This window comes from Leptonychotes weddellii, chromosome 6, assembly GCF_054177405.1.
Source record: "Leptonychotes weddellii isolate Sample4059 chromosome 6, ASM5417740v2, whole genome shotgun sequence".
Taxonomy (NCBI): Eukaryota; Metazoa; Chordata; class Mammalia; order Carnivora; family Phocidae; genus Leptonychotes; species Leptonychotes weddellii.
In genome coordinates, this window is record NC_138374.1 from 48,175,538 (window position 1) to 48,202,682 (window position 27,145).

The 27,145-nt window shown below is 36.3% G+C and overlaps 1 protein-coding gene across 5 annotated transcripts in view; it reads left to right on the plus strand.

The window, feature by feature from the left end:
* P4HA1 (prolyl 4-hydroxylase subunit alpha 1) overlaps positions 1-27,145 on the plus strand; it is an 86,594-nt gene that overhangs the window by 32,208 nt on the left and 27,241 nt on the right. For 4 of the 5 annotated variants that reach the window (XM_081822943.1, XM_006731147.3, XM_081822944.1 and 1 more), the window contains 4 exons: positions 15,360-15,599; positions 18,562-18,758; positions 21,211-21,387; positions 23,644-23,714. In XM_081822943.1, coding sequence (XP_081679069.1) covers positions 15,360-15,599; positions 18,562-18,758; positions 21,211-21,387; positions 23,644-23,714 — 685 coding nt within the window. Of the gene's footprint in view, positions 1-15,359; positions 15,600-18,561; positions 18,759-21,210; positions 21,388-23,643; positions 23,715-24,733; positions 24,805-27,145 lie in introns of all 5 variants that reach the window. The other variant, XM_006731148.3, reaches the window with a different exon arrangement.

The window sequence follows — 27,145 nt, forward strand, 5'->3', positions numbered from 1 at the left end:
TTTTGGGGGCTCCTCCTCCTAGTCATTCTGTTGACAGGTGTTTGAGGGAATGTATAGAGTCCAAATTATTGACCAGAACCCAAGCAAGATGCACCTGTTTTCTTGGGACCTTAGGGTTGCTGGCCTCTTGTTTTCCCAGCCTGTCTTCTGCGAGAGGGGCCTGCCGTGCTGTTCCTCAGGCAACCCTGTTCGGGCGGAGTTGTCCTGCGCCCCTGTGGCGAGGGATGGGCTCAGTGGGAATCAGTTTTGGGGGCTTTTGTTCTCTGGTGGCTTTCCCTGGCAGCTTTCTGCGTCTCTTCCGCGAGTCAGAGCAGAAGAGACCGTTTCCAACCCTCTGCCTCAGAGCAGAGAGACCACAGTCTGTTCTTCAGTGAGCTCTCCAGGCCACACTGCCTCCGTTTCTGTCCGTGCTGGTATAAACTGCAGCGTCCTGGGTTGTGCGCCCCTCCGCAGCGCCCCCAGTCCTGACTCCAGGTCGGGGCACATCTCTGCCCTTTGTGCTTCTAAAACCACCAGCTACTCCCAGTTCGCGCGCGCGACCCCGCTGCTCCGGGTTTCCCTCCCAGGGGCTTCAGTTCACAGGCGCGACCCCACCGCTCCGAGTTTCTGCCCCCGGGGCTGCCCTAAAGTCCTTTCCCCGCCGCTACCGGTCTGCAAGTCTGCGCCCTGTCCGCAGCATGCGAGCCTGTCGCTCACCGGCGGTGTAGGATCCCCACAGCCAGGCACCCTCCCACTGCCGTTTATCCTCCGATATCTGCCCCCAGAATCACGGCTCCCCGCTTCGTACCTCAAAACCAACCGCCTGCGATATTCTGTTTGTAGAGATCCAGATCTTCTTACATCTCAGGCTGGTTTTGTGGGTGCTCAGAGTGGTCTGGTAGATATCCAGCTCAATTCTGGGGACCAGTTGAAATAGGGTCCCCTACTCCTCTGCCATCTTTCACTCCGCCTTGACTATTCTTTTTCAAGATTGTTTTGACTGCCCCTTGAGATTACATATGAATTTTAGGATAGGTTTTTCTATTTCTGCAAAGAATGACATTGGGATTTTGATAGGGATTGTATTGAATCTGTAGATCAGTTTGGGTAGTATTGCCATTTTAATAGTATTCAGTTTTCCAATTCATGAACATGGGATGTGTTTCCATTTTTTTATGTCTCCTTTTATTTCAACAGTGTTTTGTGGTTTTCATTGTATAAGTCTTTCACCTCGTTGGTTAAGTTAATTCCTAAGTATTTTATTCTTAGAATTGTTTTAGTGGGGATGCCTGGGTGGCTTAGTCAGTTAAAATGTCTGCCTTTGGCTTAGGTCATGATTCCAGGGTCCTCGGATCAAGCCCCAGATCGGGCTTCCTGCTCAGTGGGGAGTCAGCTTCTCCTTCTGCCCCTCCCCTCCTCTTCTCTCTCTGTGTCTCTCTCTCAAATAAATAAATAAAATCTTCAAAAAAAAATTGTTTTAGTAGTTTTCAGATTATTCATTGTTAGTATATAGCGATGCAACTGAGTTTTGTGTGTTGACTGTTGTCTGCTACTTTGCTGAATTTATTAGCTATAATTTATTAGCTATAACAATTTTGTGTGTGTGTATGTGTGTGTAGTCTTTAGGGCTTTCTGCATAGAAGATAATATAATCTGCAAAGAGAGATCATTTTACTTTTTTTCCAATTTGGCTGCCTTATATTACTTTTTCTTGCCTAATTGCTCTGGCTAGAGCTTCCATACTAAGTTGAGTAGAAGTAGTGAAAGTGGCCATCCTTGTTTTTGTTCTTGATCTTACGGTCTTTCACCATTGCATATATTTGCTGTAGATTTTTCAAGTATATCTTTTTTATGTTTAGCTAGTTTCTTTTTACTCCTAGTTTGTTGAGTGTTTTTTATTGTAAAAAAGTGTTGAATTTTGTCAAATACGTTTTCTGCATCAGTTGAGATGATCATGTGTTTTTTCCCCTTTATTCTGTTAATGTGGTGTATTACATTGATCAGTTTTCATATGTTGAGACATCCTTGTTTTCCAGGAATAAATTCCACTTGGTTATGGTGTATAATCCTTTTAATATGCTGCTGAATTCTATTTGCCAGTACTTGAGGATTTTTCGTCAATATTTGTAAGGGATATTGGTCTGTAGTTTTCTTGTAGAGTCTTTGGTTTTGGTGTAAGGGTAATGCTGGCCTCATAGAATGAAATAGGAAGCATTCCCTCCTCTACAGTTTTTTGTAAAAGTTTGAGAAGGATTGGTATTAGTTCTTTAAATGTTTGGTAGAATTCCCCAGTGAAGCCATCAGGTCCAGGGCTTTTCTTTGTCAGGAGACTTGATTACCGAATTAGTCTCCTTACTAGTTAGTTATAGGTCTGTTCGATTTTCTGTTTCTTTCTTAGTCTTGGTAGGCTTTTTGTTCCTAGGAATTTGCCCATTTCATCTAGGTTATCCAATTTGTTGGTGTACATTTTTCATACTACTCTCTTGTAATCCTTTGTATTTTTGTAGAATCAGTAGTAATATCCCTTCTTTCATTTTTGATTTTAGTAATTTGAATCTTCTCTTTTTTTCTTAGTCCATGTAGCTAAAGGATTATCAATTTTCTTGATCTTTTCTAAGGACCAACTTTTGGGTTCATAACTTCTATTTTTTTTATATTCTACTTAATTTATCTCTAATATTTCCTTTTTTCTGCTAGCTTTGGGTTTAGCTCTTGTTTTTCTAGTTTCTTAAGTTGTAAAGTTAGGTTGTTGACTTGAGATCCTTATAGCTTTTTTTTTTTTAAGATTTTATTTATTTGACAGAGAGAGACACAGCGAGAGAAGGAACACAAGCAGGGGGAGTGGGAGAGGGAGAAGCAGGCTTCCCACTGAGCAGGGAGCCTGATGCAGGGCCCAATCCCAGGACCCCGGGATCATGACCTGAGCCGAAGGCAGATGCTTAACGACTGAGCCACCCAGGCGCCCCTCCCTATAGCTTTTTAATGTAAGCGTTTACATTACATCTCTTTCCACTGCTTTCACTGTGTCCTATAAGTTTCGGTATTTTGTGAGTTTGTTTTCATTTGTTTTAAAGTATTTTCTAATGTTCTCTGTGATTTCTTTTTTGTTCCATTGGTTGTTTTAAGAGTGTGTTGTTTCATTTCCACAAATTTTAAAATTTGCTAGTTTTACTTGGGTTACCGATACCTGACTTCATGCAGTATTTTACTTCTGTTATCTCTCACTTTTTCTATGAGTATATGGCTTACTGTTGTTACTATCTCCTTGTCATTATTAGCTGGAGAAATATGTTACCTCTGTCTTCATATTGAAATTGATTTCCTCAGTAAGAATATACAGTGGGATGAGGTACTTGTTAGGATGTTTTCTTGCTCATCTCTCTTTATTTGGGGTGAATATCAAGTGGCAATGCTAACCATGGTACAACAATATTAAATAAAATTTCCATTAAGTTGGTACATAATTCCATTATTTTCTGTTTCTACTAATATACATTATAACAGTTCTGATAAGATCATAACCTTATCTTTAAAAATTGGTTTCTGGTATGAAACATGAATTCGTTTAATAGATATTGACTATATAATATGTACCAACCATTCTTTCAGGTTCTAGAGATGCAATAATGAATAAGACCAATACAGCTCTTGCCCTTAGAGTACTTATATTCTTATGATATAATATGAACACCTGGGTGAGGATAATTTAGGATACCATGAAAGCATATAGAAGGAAACCTAATTCTGTACTTGATAAGAGGCATAATGTAAGACTTCCTGGAAGACACATTAAAAAAAATTTGGGATATAATAGATAAGGAATTAACCAGGAAAATGTAGAAAAAAGTGGGCATGAGAAAAGTATTCCAGAGAGAATGTGTATAAAAGCTAGAGAGGAGAGAGTGTATTATTTCAGATATCTTAACAAGTAGTTTGTTCAAGAGGTGAGTGTATGAGTGGTGGGAATGGGGGTTTGGTTTTGTGAGTAGTGAGAGACGAGGCTAGATAGGTTAAGCAGAAGCCATCTCTTGAAGGGCTTTGTAAGACATGTGGAGGAGTTTGAAATCCTCTAAGTGCAATAAGGAACCATTGAAAAGTTTTAAATAGGTTGAAAAGCTTTAAATAGGTTTAAATGAAAATGATTTTCATTTTAGGAGTATCCATTCTGACTGCAGAATGGAGATTGGATTGAGACCTGGGGGTAGGGACATTCAGAGAGGAGGCTGTTGTAAAAATTTAAGAGATGATATTGGTAGCTAGTAGATATGGAGAGAAGTGGATAGGTTATCAAGCTGCTTAGGAGGTGTAATGGTAGAATTTGATGTGGACTTGATAGGGGTTTTTGGCTTGAACAACTATATGGGTTCCATTCAGCAAAATAAAGAACACAAAAGAAGCAGGTTTGTTGTGTATGGGGATAATAAATTTCATTTGGTTTACTATATTTCTGTTTAAAACTTTATTATCTTTCCATCAAAATGGCATTGAATATTATTTAACCCTGAATTTGCTGTGTTTTGTCTTGGACATTCATTGGGTTCCCTGAACACTTTGCCTTTAATCTAGAAATCACTTGGTAAGACTTTCATAGAGAATGGCTGAAAATAAGACACACTGAGAATATGTGTAATTATTATCATAATTTTTAAAGATTTTATTCATTTATTTGTCAGAGAGATGGGGAGAGAGAGAGCACAGCAGGGGGAGCAGAGGCAGAGGGAGAAGCAGGCTGCCTGCTGAGCAAGGAGTGGGGTGTGGGACTCGATCCCAGGACCCTGGGACCATGACCTGAGCCAAAGGCAGATGCTCAACCAACTGAACCACCCAGGCATCCTTGTGTAATTATTTTTCATTGGGACAATATTTATCCTTTCTCAGGCACTTTTTTCCCCTTTATTGACTTTTCTTCCTCTTTAAGTCACTGTTTTGCATTCAGTTCTTACTGAATTTTCCTTTCATGCAAATTCCTTATAATTAGAGTCCCTCAAATTTTCTAATCATATCATGTCCTATAAGCGGTCAAAATAACAATGAATCATGGAACACTACGTCAAAAACTAATGATGCAATGCATTGTGATTAACATAACATAATAAAATAAAATTAAAAAAATAACACTAGAGTGAAATAATACACAGTTTTTACGCTTTTCTTGTTCTCTAAACCTTTTTCTATTACAATAAAAACTCCCAAATGTGTTTGAAGGCCCCTTGTGCACCTTTCCTTCCTTTCTCAAGGTAATGACTATTTTGAACTTGGTTGTATTCATCTGTCTTTTTATACTTTACTACATATATTGTTGTGTTTTATATTCTGTGTATCTTTCTGCAAACTTTTTCACTCAATTTTTTGAGTAAATTCATTTAACTGCTGTATGGTATTATATGACAGAATTGATTTATTCATTCTTTTATGCATGGATAGACATTTTGGTTATCTCCAATTTTTTTTGCTATGTCAAACAAGATTTCAGTAAACATCCTTGGTTTTTTTTTTTAATTTATTTATTTTTAAAGATTTTATTTATTTATTTGACAGAGAGAGACACAGCAGAGAGAGGGAACAGAAGCAGGGGGAGTGGCAGAGGGACAAGCAGCCCCATGACCTGAGCCGAAGGCAGACGCTTATTAACAACTCAGCCACCTAGGCACCCCAGTAAACATCCTTGTTATGTATTCTTTTGCTCATGTAGTCACATGCAAATGTTTCCTTAGGGTATAAGAAGTCAGGCTATAGGTTTCTTCAGCTTTACCAAATGTGGCCAGATTATTCTCCAGAGCAGATGCACGAATTTATACTGTTACCAGTAATGTATGAAGAGTTTCCATTTTTTTTTTTTTGAAGATTTTATATATAGAGAGAAAGTGTACAAGCAGGGGGAGTGGCAGGCAGAGGGAGAGGAGGAAGCAGGCTCCATGCTGAACAGGGAGCCCGAAGTGGAGCTCAATCCCAGGACCCTGAGATCATGACCTGAGCTGAAGGCAGACCCTTAACTTACTGAGCCACCCAGGTGTCCCTACAGTCTTTGTTTTAAAGTCTAGTTTATCCAATATAAGTATTGCTACCCCGGCTTTCTTTTGACATCCATTTATAAGATAACTCATTCTCCACCACATTCAAAGTAATTATCCATGACATGTATTTATTGCCATTTTATTACCTGTTTTGTCATTGTATCTGAAGATTTTCTCTGATCCTTTCTTTCTCTCTCATGGTTTGCTGGTTTTCTTTGGTGATATATTTGGATTTCTTTCTCTTTATTCTTTGCATATTTATTAGTGGTTTTTGGTTTGTGGTTACCATTAGGTTTGTTATATAACCTCTTCTGCATATAGCAGTCTTTATTAAGTTGATGGTCATTTAAGTTCAAACCTCTTCTTTACTCCTCTCCTCCCCATGTTTTGGGTATATGGTATCATGTTTTATATGCTTTTATTTTGTGAGTTCCTTAACTGATTTTTTTACAGAAAGATTCATTTTTACTGCTTTTGTGTTTCCTACCTTTATACTGTCCCTTTTAGTCTCCCCTTTCCACTCAGAGTCCCTTTAATATTTCTTGCAGGGCTGGTTTAGTGGTAATGAACTCCTTTATTTTTTGTTTGTCTGGGAACTCTTTATCTCTCCTTCTATTCTGAATGATAGCCTTGCTGGATAGTCTTCTTGGCTGCAGGTTTTTCCCATTCAGCACTTTGAATATATCATGCCACTCCTTTTTTTTTTTTTTTTTTAAGATTTTATTTATTTGGGAGAGAGAGCAAGCGAGAGGAAGAGAGAGTGAGAGTGAGAGCGAGCGCACAAACGGTGAGAAGGGCAGAGGCAGAGGGAGAAGTAGACTCCCCGCTGAGCAGAGAGCCTGATGCGGGGCTCGATCCCAGGACTCTGGGATCATGACCTGAGCTGAAGACAGACGCTTAACTGACTGAGCCACCCAGGCGCCCCATATCATGCCACTCCTTTCTGGTTTGGAAAATTCCTGCTGAAAAATCTGCTCATAGCCTTATGGGGTTTCCTTTGTATGTAACGCTCTTCTTTGGTATTGCTGCTTTTAATCTTTTTTATCACTATATTTTGTCATTTTAATTACAGTATGTTTTGGTGTGGATCTGCTGTTGTTGATTTTGTTAAGCGTTCTCTGTATCGTCTGGATCTGGATATCTGTTTCCTTCCCCAGATTAGGGAAGTTTTCAGTTACTATTTCTTCAAATAAATCCTCTGCCCCCTTTTCTCTCTCTTCTTCTGGGACCTATAATACGAATGTTATTACATTTGATGGAGTCACTGAGTTCCCTAAGTCTGTTCTCGTTTTGCATAACTTTTCTTTCTCTTTTGTTCAGCTTGATGACTTTCCATTACTCTGTCTTCTAGGTCATTAATTTGTTCCTCTGTTTCTTCTAGCCTGCTGTTGATTGCATTAAGCGTGTTTCTCATTTCATTTATTGAGTCCTTTATCACTGTTGTTATTCCTTATTTCTATGTTAATGGCCTCATTGATGTCTTCCACTGTCTTCTCAAGTCCAGTGAGTATCCTTATGATCATTGCATTAAATTCTCTATCAGGTATGTTACTCATATCTGTTTCACTTAGATCTCCAGCCATGACTTTGTCTTGTTCTTTCATTAGGGACAAATTCCTCTGTCTTCTCATTTGTCTAAGTCTCAGTGCTTGTTTTTGTGTGTTAGGAAAGTCAATTACATCTCCTGTTCTTGGGGTAATGGCTTTATAAAGAAGAGGTTCTGTAGTGCCCTGCAGTATTGTGTCTTCTGTGCTCCAGGGTCCTGTTGTGTCTCCAATGTGTGCTACATGCACTCAGCTGTTGTGTCCTGGCCTCTTTATTCTTCAGGTCAGTCATATGCAGAGGCTCTTTGCCTGTTGTGGGCAGTGTTTAGTCCCTGGCCTGAATGTGGTGAGTTTTAACCATGTGTGCTCTGGTCTGCTTGTAAAATGAGACCTGTTGCTGCCACCGCTGGAACCAACGCCTCGCAAAACTCCCAGGTTGGGAGATGTGGTGTTGGCAGGGGTTTGGGCTAGTCTTCTGGAACTGGGGCAAGTGTGACTGAGAAGGGTGGTTCTTCCGGATTCTGGGGGTGGGGGTGGGGTGTAAGCAAGTAGCAAATACTGGCACTGAGCTGATTCCTGCAGGTGGCTCTGTGTTTATGCTGAGGGGCATGGGAGGGAAATGGTGTCTGCTAGTTCTTTTGTATACAGAAGGGTCTTTCCAAGAATGCTGCTTCTCTGGGACATGCTCTGAGATGAGCAGCTAACCTCCTGACATTGTTCCCCAGGTGTTCTGCAGATTGCTGTCTCAATGCCATATGTACACAGGCTGTTTGCCTTGCCTATTCTCCAAAAGCAGTCCTAATGTCCTCTGAGCTCTCCCAAAGTCAAGCACACTGACCTTTAAAACTCTATAGGCTTTTAGTCCTGCTGGTTGCAAGAACTCACTTAATTCAGGCCCTCTCACTTTCCAAGCCAGTTGTTACGGGGATTCCTTTTCCCCGTACGCTCCCCTGTGTGCTAGTTTGTCTCCTCCCACCCAACTGCAGTGGCCATGATCCCTTTCTCTCCCAAACCACCTCTCTGCACTTCCTACCCTTGATGTGGCCTCTTCTATACCTTTAGTTGTGGAGTTTGATCTGTCAGTCTTCAGATCGATTTCTGGGGTATTTAGGATGATTTGATAGTTATCTAGTTGTATTCATGGGATGAGGCAAGCCTAGCGTCCACCTACCCCACCACCATCTTTCCCTTCCTGATTCTTAGAACTGTGTGTTCAAAGGGAAATGTCAGGTAAGTAGTATTTATTTTTTATCATCTAATTTTATTATTTTTTCACATTTGTCATTTTCTTTTTTGTTAGTGTCAAAAAGGGTATTATGTGATTTCCTTTTATAAAGCATAAAAAGAGCCCTATGGGACGTGACTTTCTCCTTCTTAATGTTTATAAAATTTCTTATTATGGAAAATATCAAACAAAAAAATAAAGGTAGTGACATAATGAGCTTCCATGTATCCATTACCCAGCTTCAAAAGTTTTTAACACTTTGCCATTCTTGTTTTCTACCCCCTGCTTTTAGTTGTTGTTAATGGACTATTTAATTTATTTTTTATTTTTTTTAAAGATTTTATTTATTTATCCATGAGAGGCAGAGAGAGAGAGAGAGAGAAGCAGAGCGAGAAGCAGGCTCCCAAGGAGCAGGGAGCCCGATGCGGGACTCGATCCCAGGACCCTGGGATCATGACCTGAGCCAAAGGCAGACGCTTAACCATCTGAGCCACCCAGGCGCCCGTTAATGGACTATTTTAAAAGCAAATCCTAGATTATGATGTCATTTTATTCATAAATAATTAAATATGCATATTTAACTGATCAGGGTTTTTTTTTTTTAAATAACAATCACTTGATATTATCCAGCCTAACAAAATGACAGTATTTCCTTAATATAATTTAATACCCAGTCAATATTCAGTTTCTCTTAGTGATCTCAAAGGTATCTTTTCACAGTTGTACATTTTGGTTTTTATCTCTTAAGTCTATTTTATTATCCTCTCTTCCCCTCTCCTATTCCGTTGATTAAGTTGGAAAAACCTGGTTATATGTCTTGTGGAATGTACATTTTGGAGTAGCCCGATTTTTTTCTTTTGTGTTAATTTGTTCCTCTAACTCCTGTGTTTCCTACAAACTGGTTAGAGCTTGAGTCTCAATTAGATTCTAGTTAAGTTTTTAATTAACTACATGGGTGGCACTCTGAACTTTCTGTTGAATTGCATGACCAGACACCTAACATCTCATCACACTTTTTGTGTTAGTGATTGATGAGTAGTTTTGGTGGTGGGAGACTGATAAGTCCCTATGAAGTTTTCCATGAGTTTCATCTAATTGTTTTGGCAGACTTTGATGATCCTTGCCTAGAACTATTTCATTAGGGGTTGAAAAATGCTGATTTTCTTATCTCATCATTCCTTCTACTTTTATTAGCTGGAATTCTATCATTAGAAAGAACTTTCTTTCAAGAACCATTTTGTTACCCTGAACTAGAGTTTATATATGAAGGGCAAGATAAATCCTTGATTGTTTTTCTTGTATCAATTTTCAGAGTAATGAGTTGATGTCATAATAACTTCTGGTAGTGACCAGTGATTTTTATCTGAAGTATCATTATAAACTCATGGATTTTTTATATATTTTTATATTTCAATCCATTATTATTAATTATTCATTTGATGCCCTGTTATCCTATTTGAGGCCAGTGGGATCCTCTTTAGATCGGCTAATTTGTCCTTTTGAAATGATCTATTATTCTTTGCTATTAAGGAAATTTAATTTTTGGCAGTTTTTTCCAAGCTTATCTTAAGAATTTCTACCCCAAAGCAGGAAGAATCAGGCCTTGCTATAGTGAACCTTAATTCTTTTTAATGGGGAATGGCATTTAGAGAGTGGAGTGTAGCTGGGTTCTAGGGATGTCTATTGCTATTAAGTTTGTCATTGATTCTAGGTGTTTTCAATGAACAGAGATAGGAAATATGTGAGTTCATGTTAATTCCAATTCAAATGTAAGATTATAGGGTTTATATACTTATATCTCTCTCTTGTTGAAACTCTTGCTTCCAATGACATTAAACATAATTAGATTTTTGTATTATCCTGTAATAGGCCTAAAATAATTTCAGAATAACAGTACTTATATTATTAACAACATTAAGGTTGTTGAATGCAGTTTGTTTCTTTGTACTTTTTATCCTTAGAATATATGTTAGATTGGATATGATTGGTTAAAATATTGTTTGAAAAACACCTGAAGTAATTCATTTCTTTGTGTGTTTATGCCCTCAATGTTGTATAGTTGGGTTTATTCATTCCAGTATTTTTTCTCCAGTTTTAAGGTATTGTCCTCTTTTTATTATTATTGTTTTTGTTTCTTTTGGTTAAATATCTAGGAGTGAAATGGTTGGGTTGTATGGCAGGCATATATTTAGCTTTTAAGAAACTGCCTAATTTTTTGTACCATTTTACATTCCTTTCATCAGTATGATTTCTTCTACATTCTTCAAACACTTGGTATATTCAGTCTTTTTAATCTTAGCCAGTGTAATGGATACATAGTGGTATCTCATTGTTTAATTTACATTGTTATATATATGTTACAACTGATGACTAACGATGTTGAACATCTTTCCCTGTGTTTATTGGCTAGTCATATCTATTCTTTAGTGAAGAGTCTAGGAGTTCTCTATATATTTTGGATATAAGTTCTTTATCAGATAAATGTGTTGTGAATATTTTTAACCAGTCTCGTCTTTTTATTTTCATATTAGTGCCTTTCAGAGAGCAGAAGTTTTAAACTTTGATAAAGTTTAATTATCAATATTTTATTTTCTAGAGAGAGGTGGGGGAGGGGCAGAAGGAGAGGGAGAGAGAGAATCTTAAGCAGGCTTCACGCTCAGTGCAGAGCCCAACATGGGGCTTGATCTCACAACCCTGAGATCATGACCTGAGCTGAAATCAAAAGTCAGACACTTAACTGACTGAGCCACTCAGGCAGCCCAGTATTTTTTTCACTTATTGATAGTGTTGTTGGTGTCAAATATAAGAAATCTTCGTCTCTGCTCAGGTCTAAAATATTTTTCTTATGTTTTTTTTATCTAGAAGTTTGATAGTTTGAGATTTCACATTAAGCTATAGGATACATTTTTTTTTTTTTTTAAGATTTTATTTATTTGACAGAGAGAGAGACAGTGAGAGAGGGAACACAGCAGGGGGAGTGGGAGAGGGAGAAGCAGGCTTCCCGCCGAGCAGGGAGCCCGATGCGGGGCTCGATCCCAGGACCCTGAGATCATGACCTGAACCGAAGGCAGTCGCTTAACCAACTGAGCCACCCGGGCGCCCCAAGCTATAGGATACATTTTGAATTGACTTTGTATGTGGTAGGCAGTAAAGATTGATGTTTATTTTCTTTTAATATGAATTCTTAATTTGTTGAGCAACATTTAAAAGACTTTCCTTTCTCCATTGAATTGCCTTGACATCTGTCAAAAATTACTTGGTCTATTTCTTGACTCAATTCTGTTCCATTGATTTATATGTCTACCTGTAAATAATATCAAGCAGTCTGAACTACAGCTTTTTAAAAAAAATATTTATTTGAGAGAGAGCAAGCCCAAGTGGGGGGAGGGGCAGAGGGAGAGAGGGACAAATAGACTTTCCGTTGAACAGGGAGCCCAATGCAGGGCCCAGTACCAGGACCCTGGTATCATAACCTGAGCTAAAGGCAGACACTCAACCACTGAGCCACCCAGGGGCTCCTGAACTATAGCTCTATAGTAAGTATTGAAATCAGGCAGAAAAAGTCCTCCAGCTATGTTCTTTGGTAAAATTGCTTTGACTAGTCTATATTTTCATATAAATCTCAGAATCAGCTTGTCAGTTTCCCAAAAAAAATGAAAAAAAATGCCTGTAGGAATTTTGATTGGGGTTGGGTTGAATCTTGCAAAGAATTAGGGCAGCATTGTCATTTTAACAATATAGACTTTTTCTAATCCATGAACATGTTATATCTCTCCATTTATTTAGGTCAGAGAAGTTGGGGTAGGAGACAAGATATTTTGACATTCACGTTAAACCACCATGAGTCGAACAGTTACTGTTTGCCCATTGATGTCAAAACTTGGAAAAAATCTCTCCCCTGCCTCCTTTTTTTCCTGCTCTTTGGTCCTCCCTTTTCTTAGTCTGTGTCTTTTTCACTGAAAGCAAATTTATCACAGGCTTAGTTTTTAATTCCTATCCTGTCTTTCTCCTATTTAAAATTTTATATTGTTTTGGTTTCTAAATATCTTTTTTAATTTTATTTTATTATGTTAGTCACCATACATTACATCATTAGTTTTTGATGTAGTATTCCATGATTTCACTGTTTGTGTATTACACCCAGTGCTCCATTCAATACGTGCCCTCCTTAATACCCATCCCTGGGCTAACCCATCCCCCCACCCCCCTCCCCTCTAAAACCCTCAGTTTGTTTCTCAGGTGCCCTCAATTTAACATTTTCACATATTTCTGTCTAGATCTTTCTGGCTTCCTATATGGCATTTGAAATAATCTTTCTTGGGTGCCTGGGTGGCTTAGTCGGGTAAGCATCTGCCTTTGGCTCAGGTCGTGATCTCAGGGTCCTGGGATTGAGCCCTGTGTTGTTGTTGGGCTCTCTTCTCAGTGGGGAGTCTGCTTCTCCCTCTCCCTCTGCCCCTCCCCTCCACTCATGTTCTCTCTCTCAAATAAATAAAAATCTTTAAAAAATTATCTTTCTTTGACATATTGGCCTATACATTTCCTTGCTTTTAATTTATTACAGTTTTTAGCTGTAATATTTGGTTCAGCTACAAAACTTGTTTAAACAAGGTGTTTCTTCCCCAACCCCTAGTGCTAAACTCAAGAAAATAATTGAAAAATAGTATCAATTCATAGACATAAAATTATTACTCTAGTTTCATATTACCAGATGTCTTAAGAGTAAAGTTACCAGTTTACGACTCCCCTATTAAATTTTGCCATTTAATGGTATAATATGACACAGACTTCTGGAGTAATAGTGTGCAGATTCCAATTCTGACTCTTTGCTGTGTGACCTTTAGCACAGTAGTTAACCTCTCTCTACCTTAATTCCTCATCTGGATTGCTTTGAGAATTAAATGAGTGACAAATGCCTGGCACATAGTAAGGCCTCAATAAATGTAGGCTGTTGTTTAAAAATATTTTTCTTCAGGGTTGTTTTAATTTCATATTTCTTTAATGATTAGTGAGGCTATTTTTCCACTTTTTCATTTTTTTTTTATTTTATATGAACTGTCAAATATCCTTTTTTAACTAGTTTTTTTTTTAAAGTAGGCTCCACACCCAACATGGGGCTTGAATTCCTGACCCTGAGATCAATAGTTGCATGCTCTACTGACTGAGCCAGCCAGGTGCCTCTATCTCCTTTTCTTAAGACAGAAGTTTTACTTCACAAGCCAGTTGACATAGCAACACCAAAAGCCTAACTAACTAAGGATTAATTAAGTTAGATTTCACCAAAATTAAAGCTTCTGTACTTTAAAGTACACCGTCAGTAAAGTGAAAAAACAACCCATACAGTGGGAGAGAATATGTGAAAATCATATTTCTGATCAGAGACTTGTATCCAGAATATCTAAACAACTCTAAAAATAATAAAAAGAATCAAATTTTTAACTGGGCAAAGGATTTGAGTAGACATTTTCCCAGAGATGATACACAAATGGACAATAAGCATATGAAAAGATGCTCATCATCATCATCATAATGAAATACTACTTTCTACCCAATAGAATGGCTATAATATAAACAATTGGACAACAAGTATTAGTGAGGATGTGGAGAAATTAGAACCTTCATACATTGCTGGTGGGATCGTAAAATGGTGTGGGTACCTTGGAGAACAGTTTGGCAATTCCTGAAAATATTTAAGCAGAGTTGCCATGGGACCCAGCAATTCCACTACTACCTATGAGTAATGTAAACAAATGTCCACTCAGAAACTTATACATGAATGTACATAGTAGCATTATTCATAAAAGCCAAAAAATTAGAAATAACTCAAATGTCCCATCAACTGATAAAGTATAGTCTCTCCATACAGTGGACTGTTATTTGGCAATAAAAAAGATGCTACAACATGAATGAACCTTGAAAACATTATACTGAGTTGAAAGAAGCAGTCACAAAAGACCCTATTTTACATGATTCTGCTTATACGAAATAACCAGAATAGGCAATGAGTGGTTGTCTAAGGCTGGGGCGGAGAGGGGGAGATAATGGGTAGTGACTGCTAATGGCTACAGGGTTTCTTTTTGGGGTGATGAAAATGTTCTAAAATTAGATTGCGATGTTGGTTGCATAACTCTGAATATACTGTAAACTATTGTATTCTTTAAATGGGTGAACTTTATGGTATGTAAAGTACATATTATTAATGCTGTTGGAGGGAAGGGGAAAGGGAAGGAATCAATTTACTTACAGGTCTGCCTTTCTTCCTGTCCATTCATTTTTTGCCCAGATTATTGGTTAGGAGTAAGATATTTGTCCTATGGTGATTCCTGCTGTGCTAGAAAATTGCATGCTTCAACTTAATTGATGTTTCATTTTGGTATGATGACTGATCATTGAAGTCTTGGGTTTTCTAGGTCCACGACCCCTATTAGTATGATTCTTAAAATGTTTCATTACCTTGTAGATTGTTCCTTTGTTCATAAATTTAGGATGATTCTTGTTCAGAAGGCTGTTATAAAGTTCAAATGAAAGTGAGATAGCACTTTGAAAGCTGTGTAGTCCTAAATAAATATTTTTAAAGTTCTCTTTATTTTCTTTCCACAGGAGTAAAACACAAATCTTTTCTAACAGTTGAAGACTGTTTTGAGTTGGGCAAAGTGGCCTATACAGAAGCCGATTATTATCATACAGAACTGTGGATGGAACAAGCACTAAGGCAGCTGGATGAAGGCGAGGTTTCTACCATTGATAAAGTCTCTGTTCTAGACTATTTGAGCTATGCGGTATACCAGCAGGGAGACCTGGATAAGGCACTTTTGCTCACAAAGAAGCTTCTTGAACTAGGTATGTTAATTTGGCCTAATTCAAGGTTATATATATATATGTGTGTGTGTGTGTGTGTATGTATGTGTATATATATGTATATTTGATATATATTTATATATATATCTCATGATAACCATGATATATAAAAGTGCTAAGCTGTATCGTAAGATAAATATATATATAAAATTCTGATATATGACTATATATCTTATATATGTAATGATAAATATATATAATTCCGATAATTGTAATTCTGATATATAATTCATCATATAGCTTTGGTACATTTTTTTTCTTTTTCAAGTCTTTATTTAAATTCCAGTTAACACACAGTGCAATATTAGTTTCAGATATAGAATTTAGTGATTCATCACCTACACACAACACCTGGTGCTCACCACAGCTGCCTTCCTCAATACCCATCACCTGTCTAACCCATCCTCCACCCACCTCCCCTTCAGCAACCATCGGTTTGTTCTCTGTAGTTAAGAGTCTGTTTCTTGGTTTGCCTCTTTTTTCTCCCCTTATGTTCATTTGTTTTGTTTCTTTTTTTTTTTTTTTTAAAGATTTTATTTATTTATTTGAGAGAGAGAGAATGAGAGAGAGCACATGAGAGGGGGGAGGGTCAGAGAGAGAAGCAGACTCCCCGCCCAGCAGGGAGCCCGATGCGGGACTCGATCCAGGGACTCCAGGATCATGACCTGAGCCGAAGGCAGCCGCCCAACCAACTGAGCCACCCAGGCGCCCCATTTGTTTTGTTTCTTAAATTCCACATAGGAGTGAAATCATATGGTATTTGTCTTTCTCTGACTGACTTGCTTTGCTTAGCATTATACTCTCTAGTTCCGTATATGTCATTGCAAAGATTTCATTCTTTTTTATGGCTGAGTAATATCCATTTTGTACTTTTTATTTGTTACAAGTCAAGAGTCTATCTGTTAGACAAATTTTATCCTCTGTCCACTGAATAAATGGCAACTCATTTTTCTCAGCTAATGGTACTACGACAGTGGCTGTTATTCTCTGCTGTGTACTCTTCGGGAACTTCAAAATTGGATCTAACCTAACTAGCTCTGTCAAAAATGTTTATTTACCATGTTGTCATATTAAATATTAACCAGTTTCCTTTGAAGAATGTTTTTGTTTTATTGCATTTCATATTTAAAAATAGTGATTTGAAATAAATAGACAAAATATATTTGTCATATTCAAATGTTAGATAATGTGATATCCTATGAGGATTTGATCACTAGTGTTTTAGACTTATTTCTCTAAGTATGATCCAGAAACCATGTGCATCAAAATTACTTGGATACATATTAGACATGAAAAATTCCTTGATCTCCACCCCAGATCTACTAAATCAGAATCTCTGGAGGTAGAGTTGTACGTTAATATGTTCAGGTGGCCGTTGGTATATAATGAAGCTTTAAAACTTTTTAAAAATTAATATTTTTCTGAACAGGTTAATATGTGTATGTTAGAAGAGTCAAATAGTTTAAAAAGATTGGTCATCTGAAAATGAACTTCTGACAGGTTATTTCTTGGTTGAGTGAATTAATAAATTGAGATATTAGTTCAAGTACCCCTTTTTTCATTATTTTGTAGTGATTTTTTTCCTCCTGACCTAGAGTCATTATAGGAAATTTTTAAAAATAGAAAAAGATAATGGAAGAGTCATCCATAAGCCAATCACTGGACAATACCCACAAATTTTGTTTCCTTGTAGTATATACTATACTCCCTTCCCTGCACATATACACTTTCCTCTTTCTTTTACAAAATTAAGATCATATTGTATATTACAACATATATTGTGAGCAGTTTCTCAAAGACAGATTTACAAATCTAAGGCTAGATTTCCTAATCACTTCAGTTAATATCACAAGTGAAGTTTCTATATATTCTGTCTTTATTATTTGTGTGTGTGTGTGTGTGTGTGTGGTGGTTTGGATTTTTTTTTTCTTTCTCCCGGATGGGTGGAGTAGTCTTCTTTTCCCCTACTAAAAGATAGCTTAAAATGATGACTAGCAATTCAGAGGCAGTTAGTGGATTCTGGCTTTTTTGAAAATTATAACTTTAGTTTCTCTTTTTCCATCTCACGTAGAATTTTGGGACTGAAATTCTCTCAGCCCTTGGAAGTAGGCTATGTTCTGCATTTATAATGTATCTGTGGTGAACGTTGCTTTTGAACTGCATACACTGTCTTTCCCATGATGATTACATTTCAGTTTCAGAAAAATCTTTAACATTGCTTAAAATAAGTAGAATGAGTAATATTTTAGAATTCATTTTTTAAAAAGATTTTATTTATTTATTTGACAGAGAGAGTGAGAGAGAGATCACAAGTAGGCAGGCAGAGGGAAAAGGAGAAGCAGGCTCCCTGCCAAGCATGGAGCCTGATGTGGGGCTCGATCCCAGGATGCTGGGATCATAACCTGAGCCGAAGGCAGACACTTAACGGACTGAGCCATCCAGGCGCCCCTAGAATTCATTTGGCTGATTAATAATTTCTCAAAGTAGAATATTTGCTACTTTGAAATAAATGGCTGATTCCTTCTCCAGAACCCTTTTTACATAGGGTGACTCTATGTGATTTACTTTATACCTGTTATTTTGGTACAATAATTTTTAAAAAAGATTTTGTTTAGTTTGAGAGAGAGAGGATGCGTGAGCAGGGTGGGGGTGGCAGTAGAAAGAATCTCAAGCAGACTCTGTGCTGCTGAGTGTGGAGCTGGAAGCAGAGCTCATCGCACAGCCCCAGATCAAACCTGAACTGAAACCAAGAGTTGGTCGCTTAACTGACTGAGCTACCCAGGCACCCCTGGTATAATAATTTTTATTAGTGCCTCCTTTCACTCTCATAAGTATCCTGGTTTGGAAGGTAAATTATATGGGCCCCTATTTTTATATTACTATATTCGGATGCTTGAATGACTGTAAACTTAACCATGGTCATGCTTTCTTCCTTATCCAATAGATCCTGAACACCAGAGAGCTAATGGTAACTTAAAATATTTTGAATATATAATGGCTAAAGAAAAAGATGTCAATAAGTCCGCTTCAGATGACCAATCTGATCAGAAAACCACACTGAAGAAAAAAGGGGCTGCTGTGGATTACCTGCCAGAGAGACAGAAGTACGAAATGCTGTGCCGTGGGGAGGGTATCAAAATGGTAAAGTGGAAAAGCCAATTGTGTGTGTGTATGAATGTGTGTGTGTGTGTTTGTACATAGTTCTGGAGAGAATCAGAGTTCTTTTATATTTAAGCCTATGTCATAAAAATTAGAATTAACTGTTAAAGTATTACAGTATGCCACATCAACTTATTGTGGGTGTCACAGTGTGCTCCAACGATTAGTAAAATAGCTTTAGAATAAAGCTGTTGAATCATTATGCCATTTTGTGTATTTTTGGTAATATAACTCTTTGCATAGGCCAAAAGAGGCTTATTTTTATAAGATGAAGGATCAGATAGTTTAAGGGAAGTGATAAGATTTTTTCTTATATTTTAATGCAAAACATATTTCCACAGTCTTAAGCGGAAATAATATACCAGCTTAACCCATCCTGTAAAACAAAGAACTCATCTATACAATAATCTTTTGTGGTTTTACTCCTAGTTGACCTTGACAGGATTGCTTAGTGAAATGTGTTAGTCTATTTAAGAAATACTTAAAATGCCGAAAGAGTTTCTGCAGATTTTGGCTTTAACATTTATTTTTTTTAATACTTAAATGTGCCTATAAATATCCTTTTCTTTATTGTGTATCTGTATTTATGTATTTATAACTCTCAGAGTACTAGTGTTTCAGGGTGTTAATAGATAAAAGACCACAAACAAAAAAGTTCAAGTCTGGGAACATAGGTTTTTGTTCGGCCTCAGGACTTTTCAGAGCCTTTTTATGATAATGTACAATATGGATATGCTATGCATTGCTTCCCAACATTAATTGATAAAGCATGGAACCCGTTTTTAAGGAATATCATGTGGTACTAGTTTTCAGTTGAATGCAGGCATATGTAGAAGGAATTAGTGAATTTTTGAAGTAAGTACTTTTAAGTGTAAACATTTGAATAGTGTGTTAAGTTTTTCTCTGCTACTAATAAAGTCAAGCTGGGCTGTACATTTTGATATTGGTGACTTTTTGATATTTGAGGACTTACTGTTGACAGCTTAATCTCTTAACAGCAAATGCGTAGATCATATCTATGTTGACACTTTTGAGAGCTAAGTTTATGGACTCCTTGAAGAACATCCTTACTTTTGCTTTGGGTGGTAATGAGTAAATAAAAGGATAATGACAGTCTGATAGACTCATGAAACATTTCTTTTTTTTAATTTCACACCTAAATATTTTATTACACATCTGTTGAAGATACTCAAAAAATAACCAAAAAACTATTGTTACACCTAAAAAGGTGCACAATATTTCCATAATATTATACATCTAGTTAATGTTCAAATTTCTAGTAGTAAGCAGATATTATTTTATTGCCTTTAATAAATCTTAAAGAAGAAATCAAAATAGAGCCATAGGTATAAAACAGAAGTCTGCTTAATTTACCAGTGTGTTGATGTGACACACACATGTCAACTCTGCCCAAAATCAAGGATCATCTTTACTCTCAGAATAGTTAAATTCACCTCATCATTGTATCAAAGACTTATAATAAATAAATCTTTAGATTTGACTCTAGGTAAATAAAGTACATGGAGAATAAACATGCATCATTATTTGTCTTAGGATGTTAGCTAATAATTAAAACAAAAACTAGGGGCACTTGGGTGGCTCAGTCGGTTAAGCATCTGCCTTCAGCTCAGGTCATGATCCCAGGGTCCTGGAATGGAGCCTGCTTCTCCCTCTCCCTTTGCCGCTCTCCCTGCTTGTGCTCTCTCACTCACTCTGTCAAATAAATAAAATCTTTTAAGAAAACAAAAACAAACAAAAACTAATATTATTTCTATTTCATATATGATATACTTGTTTAATCAAGAGAAGAATCAGCAATGGATAATTTAGTTAATATAGATTGAAAGGAACATTTATTTGTTTTGTCGATCACTCTATTTTTAATAGTCATCAATAAAAGCACCTGCCTTTAATAACTTATTTTCTCTTTTTCAGAATTACTCATTTTCATCTTTGCTTTTTAAAACTAACTAAATTTGTTTATGCTGCAAGCATCTAACTGGGAGGTATTTAGGAAAACCTGGTGAGGTTTTGTTTTATTTTTCCTTTTAAAAACTTTTTCTCTGGGTGCTTCCCAGTTACTTTGTGAAATTTGGAGCAGTGCAGGTCATTCATTTCATATTTTCATAAATATTTCATTATTCTTTATATTTAGATACCCGAACTTTATTTTGATGAGACATGGGTTAAAAGTGAAACCCTATCTTTTTTCTTATTTAAGGCCTAGCATCTCTCCCAGAAAATAATCATTAATAAAACTTTTAAATCATGAATGTCCTATTTGATGCAAAATACTTGCAGAGTACTATCTTTTGTATATTCTTCCATCAATGCTCTATGTATACGCAAGCAGGATTATTGTTTCTTTTTTGCATAGGAGCAAGCATTATTATTACTCTAATATGTTTATCATTTTCTTAACTTTATGTTTTAGACTCCTCGGAGACAGAAAAAACTCTTTTGCCGTTACCATGATGGAAACCGGAATCCTAAATTCATTCTGGCTCCAGCCAAACAGGAGGATGAGTGGGACAAGCCTCGTATTATTCGCTTCCATGATATTATTTCTGATGCAGAAATTGAAATTGTCAAAGATCTAGCAAAACCAAGGGTAAATAATTTTTTTCTCTCAGTTTACTCTACCTGTGTATTAGTTTTGCCTTTGCAAGATTACAAAGATGACAATTGATATGGCAGTAACCCCACAGATAGTTTTAGATATTGCTGTCACAACATAATGGAGTTGTTAATAAGCTCTGTTTATACTAGTTTTTCCTCAGTTTGTTATTAACACAAATAGCATACCCTGCAACTGGGTTTTAAACACTAAATTATGAAAATCATAGATGAGATTTTTTTATTCACACTGATTTTATTCACAGATGTTCCAGCATCTTCCTGAAAAAGTTTTGTCTGTATTTTCAAACCCTTTAGTCTCATAGGCTAATCAAAGACCAACTTTCTCATATCTTCAATATTTTTATCTGAAGGAATACTTGAAGTATTTTTATTCCTCTTTGGGCACATTATTACTGGAAAGATATAATTGCACAAGCATCATGCTAATTTGAAATAAGGACATCATAGTTTTCTGACTTTAACTCCTATCATTTATCTTAAGGAAAACAATTTTTAAAAAAATTTTTTTATTTCAATTCAATTTTTTTTTTTTTTTTTTTTATTCATGAGAGACAGAGAGAGAGAGGCAGAGGAGAAGCAGGCTCCCAAGGAGCAGGGAGCCTGATGCGGGACTCGATCCCAGGATGCCGGGATCATGACCTGAGCCGAAGGCAGACGCTTAACCATCTGAGCCACTCAGGCGCCCTATTTCAATTCAATTTAATTAACATATAGTGTATTATTAGTTTCAGAGGTAGAATTTAGTGATTCATTAAGGAAAATAATTTAATGTAAACACAATCCCATAAACTTAGTGTTTAGCATAGAAATTCTTCTTCTATGAGAATTTGAGAAAGACTACCCTTTATGCTCTTGCCTTTTTTCCCATCAGCTTGTTCTTAAAACCTATTTGATCTCATTGATAGTAATACAAACTGCCATCAGTTTCATAAAAAGATTGTTAAACATTAAGCTTATCTGTGCTCTGTACAGAAGTTGGCAAATTTTTTCTGTAAAGGTGTAAATAATAAACGTATTTCAGGCTTTGCTGGCTATATCATCTATCACAAATACTCAAGTCTACATTGTAGTGTGAAAGCAGCCATAGAAAATATATAAATGAGCATGGCTATATTTCAATAAAACTTTATATCCAAAAACCAGTGGCAGGCTGAATTTGGCGCATGGGCCATAGGTTGCTGATCCTTGTTATAAAGGTTTAATTATCTGGATATCTGTACTCAAACTTAAGGTCAGAATTTTTGTTGCTGTTAAGTTTTACTATTCCAGATTGGTACTTTTTTTTTTTTTAACCAAAGATTACATTTTAAATGGAAAAGACTGGTCTAATATGTATAGGTGCTGTCCAAGGGAATTCTTATAAATCTTCCAGAGCACTACTTAAATCACACCATATTCTATCGGTATCTTTTCAATTTCTGTTTTAGTCCATTCTTTGTGGCCAGTAAACCCAGTAAACCAAAATACCTTGGTGGAATATTTTTTAAGAATTCATTTCAGCTTAGAGGTCAAGTCTTGTATCTCTGGATTTGGAGGCCTCAGTCTTCAAAGGGGATGCCTCAGTTGGATTATTTTAATCAAAAAATTCAGTGCCGATAAAAATTTTATACTTTTTCAAATTTCAAAATCATTTTTATTTGTTAGTTTGAAGTCATTATCTTGGCTGGTCCTCTCTTTCCTACTTTTTTGTACATCTATGAGTTCTTTTCATCTGCCTTTCTGCTGAGTTCAAGATTATTTCACTGTATATGTGAAATACATGAACAGATATGTTGGAAGAAGTAAAGATGGACCCTGAAAGAAATTTTGGACAGCATTAACCTTTGTAAACAGTTCCATCACTAAAAAAAAATTAACATCAAAAGTTTGAAACGGATCATTAACTACAAATAGCCATTCTTATAACTATAATTAGACATCAAATTTTAGAAATTTCTTCCCTCCCAGTCTCCTCCAACGACTGAAAGAAATTTAATTTCTAATCTCTTTTGTTTGTGTACCCTCCATTCATGCAAAGCAAAAACAAAATATAAAAAATAACAACAACAAAAAAAGCTTAAAAGCCAACTGTCTCTCAAGGCTCAACACAGGGTGACTGGAAGTCTTATGGAGTTCTTTTCTCTTTTCATCCTCCTTTGTAAAAATCCCAGAATTCTGACTGGTTGGATAAATGTGATTCATTTTTTTTTGTTTTGTAATGCAACTATTTTGATGGTTGGCTTCACAGCTGAGGCGAGCCACCATTTCAAACCCAATAACAGGAGACTTGGAGACGGTACATTACAGAATTAGCAAAAGGTAAGAGATGTGTACGTTGCATATTTTGCCCTCTAATGAGTGTTTTGTACATCCTACAGGAATATTCATTTAAGGGAAGTAGGTCATTTTCAGTCTCCAGCTCAAGTCACCGCCTGTTTATATACGCATGGATAAACTGCTTTGTGTTTCACAGGTCTTTCCCTTTAACTAGAAGTTCTTTTTTTAATCTTTAATTGGTCTGTTGTTTTGAGGGAATTAATACGCTTTGCATTTCTCTTCAGGTCAGGAATCAAATCTCCAGGAAATGGCTTTATACTTGTTTTCTTTTTCCTTTTTCTTACCAAAAGGGAAAAAAAAGAAAAAGCAGCAGCCTGGATTAATCTGGGAGTAGTCTTTGTTTATATAGTTCTCTCATATTCATAAATGCTGCAGTAAATTCACATCATTCTTCATAGTGATTTGTATTGGCATTTGTTCATTCATCTTGTGCAATACCATTGTCATTTTGGAGTAATCTGTATTCCTCCTGTTGGAGTTATTTTAAAAAACTTGCTGACTAGAAAGTTGGCAATGGAAAGAAGGGTTATGCTTCTGATCTCAGTCTTCTAACTACTATTACTCATGAACTTATTTGCCTTTTACTTCGCCAGAGAGACTTAACAGTTTTATCTCAGTGAGAGTTTTAAAAAACAAATTTAAAGAGACTGTTAACTATTCTTTTGTCAAAATACTTAAAGGACTTTAAACTTCTAGATCTGAGAAAGCTCCTGTGAAACCCAGTGCTATAAATCATTTACATATATTTTCAAATGATTTTTTTAAAAAAAAGTGAAAGGACAATAAATCTACAACAAAAATATGTCAACCCATTTTCTCTTGATTTGGAAGTGGCTTTTATTGCCACCTGTCTAAATGTTTTTGCTGATTTGAAACCATTACCTACCATCCAGACCAATCTGAACCCTTCCAATCACCTGTGGCTTGGCAAAACAAAACAAACAAAAGCCCAAAATTGCCTGCTACGTGAGTAAGTCCTTGTCCTTTCTCTTTTTTTGTAGCTGAGCCGAGCTACAGTACATGACCCTGAGACTGGAAAATTGACCACAGCACAGTACAGAGTATCTAAGAGGTAAGGGAGTAATGGAGAGAATTTTAGTCCTATTTGGACCATTTTCCTTCTTGAGAATCTAATTTTCATAAAGGTTTCTAAGACCTAGGCTTAGGCATGACAACCATGCTTGAATTTTCATGATAGACTAATAAACAGACATGGTTATGGGGCAGTTAACAGAGATTTTCCAGAAGTAACTTACTGGATTTCAAAATGCCTGCTGAGACTCCCCAGACCCTAATTGAAAAGTGAAGTTGTGTTCCGATATTGAAGAGAAGTTCCCAAAGAACCTTCGTAGAAACAAGGCCTAATTTGGCTTCTATAGTAAAGCAAAGGTATAAAAATCTCTGGGTCACCAGAATAGCTGCAGGTATTGAGAAAGTGCATGCCTTGAAGGATTCCATAACACATCCTTTTTAAGTCAATTGGTTTCAAATTCTTTGCTTTTAACAATGTTTAAAGAGAATGTACTTAAGTTATTAGCTGATCACTGAAATAATTTTTAACAGTAGATTACTGTGTAACTCATGTATATAACTTAGAAGGAGCCCACAGAGTAAGTGACATTATTCCAACAGAACTCCTTTTCCATCTACCTATTTATGTAATGGAGATTTCTCAGCTCTCATAAAAATGAGAATATTGAAAATAACAAAATAAGCTCCTTCCATCTCATTAGAAACATCTTAATGTATTTTCACTTTTCATATTGGGTAATGATTGTTTAATCATGTTAGACTAATGTGTACTAATGATAATTGTAATAACTCATTCCAGAAGACATTATTTTTAACAATTAGACCTTTATGTTAGAGGAATTTATATTTTTATCAATTTATAAAAGTATTTTTTTGTAGAGAAGTATAATGTAATAAAAGATTTTCAGGCATAGAAATATATTTCTCTAGGATGGGGCTTCTCAACCTCAGCACTATTGACATTTTGGATCAGATAATTCTTTGTTGTTGGGGGTTGTCATAGCTTTGTATGACATTTAGCAGCATCTCTGGCACCCACTAGATGCCAGTAATGCCCTTCAGCCCAGTTTTGACAATGAAAAATGTCTCCAGACTTTGCCAAACATCCCCTGGTAGGCAAAATTCCCACCCCGCCCCCCAGAGACTTCACCTCTCTACCCATGTTGAAAGCCACTATTCTAAGATAAGAATGGAATGAAAATGCAGTTCAAGGGGGGAAAAAAAAAATGATATAAAAGTTCCCAAGTACTAAAAAATTCATTCATGTATTTTTTTTAAAGTGAATCATGGTGGGCGTTAAATCATCGTGGTATTTAGATTCCACTGGATACGTTAAAAAAAAAGATCATTTTTCAGAAATTACCACTAATTTCAGAATTCTTTCAAACTATTTGATGAAAAATTCTAGTTTTCAACTAAAATGTGCAGAAAGTAAGTACATAGATTTAACAACTATTTTAGGAGTTACTGGAACAGAAATTTTGAATATTATTGCTGTAAGTCATAACAAAAGTACTATGAAGGCTGTACAGAATGCATTGTTTCCTTACTCTTTTTGGGCAAAGCTATATGTCCTTCATATGGTAATAACCTTCAACATGCCTGCACACATATCCTGGTTTCCTAACCGTGTGCCCCATGCTACCTGCCCCCAGCAAACTAGAAGACATGAAGAAAATTTAATTTCTATCATACGACTTTGATTTCAGGGAGACTAAGGATTTGTAGAAATTAATTTGGATAATGTTTTGATACATGATTTATAATGCTTCTGTGCATTGTAATTAACTCTAAATTTCAAGTTAAACTTCAGCTAATTTTCCATTTTATTACAGAATCTTACTCATGTCTTAAAAAATTAACCTTTTATTTTTTTAAAAATAAGCCATTATGTATTTTATCAAAGATTACTACATGGTTTTAGGCATTTTTACCGTCATAAGGCTTGTTTCTAAATTCTCCAGATTTGGATGCTTTTAGGAAGCACATAAAAGAAAATTTCATGAACTTAGTTCTTTGGAAGTCCTTTTTGGAAATTTTTTTATATATACAGTGGACCTTCTGAAGAAATATCCAGCCCACAGAGTCATTGGACTCTTACCAGTAAGGCAAAATAAATTACTCTTGGAAAGGTGATCTACAGACTTTTTTTCCTTAAGAACTAAATACTTCTAAGCCTTTTGGGCTTATTTTTAAAATATTCTAACTTTATAGCTCTGAGAAGCAATTTTATTGGATTTTTTAGAAAGACACAACCATACTTTATATTATATATGGCAATAGAAGGCATTTAGCCAGCAGCATTAGAAGCATTGGAAGACTAACACCAGAATAAATTCACCCAATCTTAGCAGAGTATGCGGGGGGGGGGGGGGGGGGGG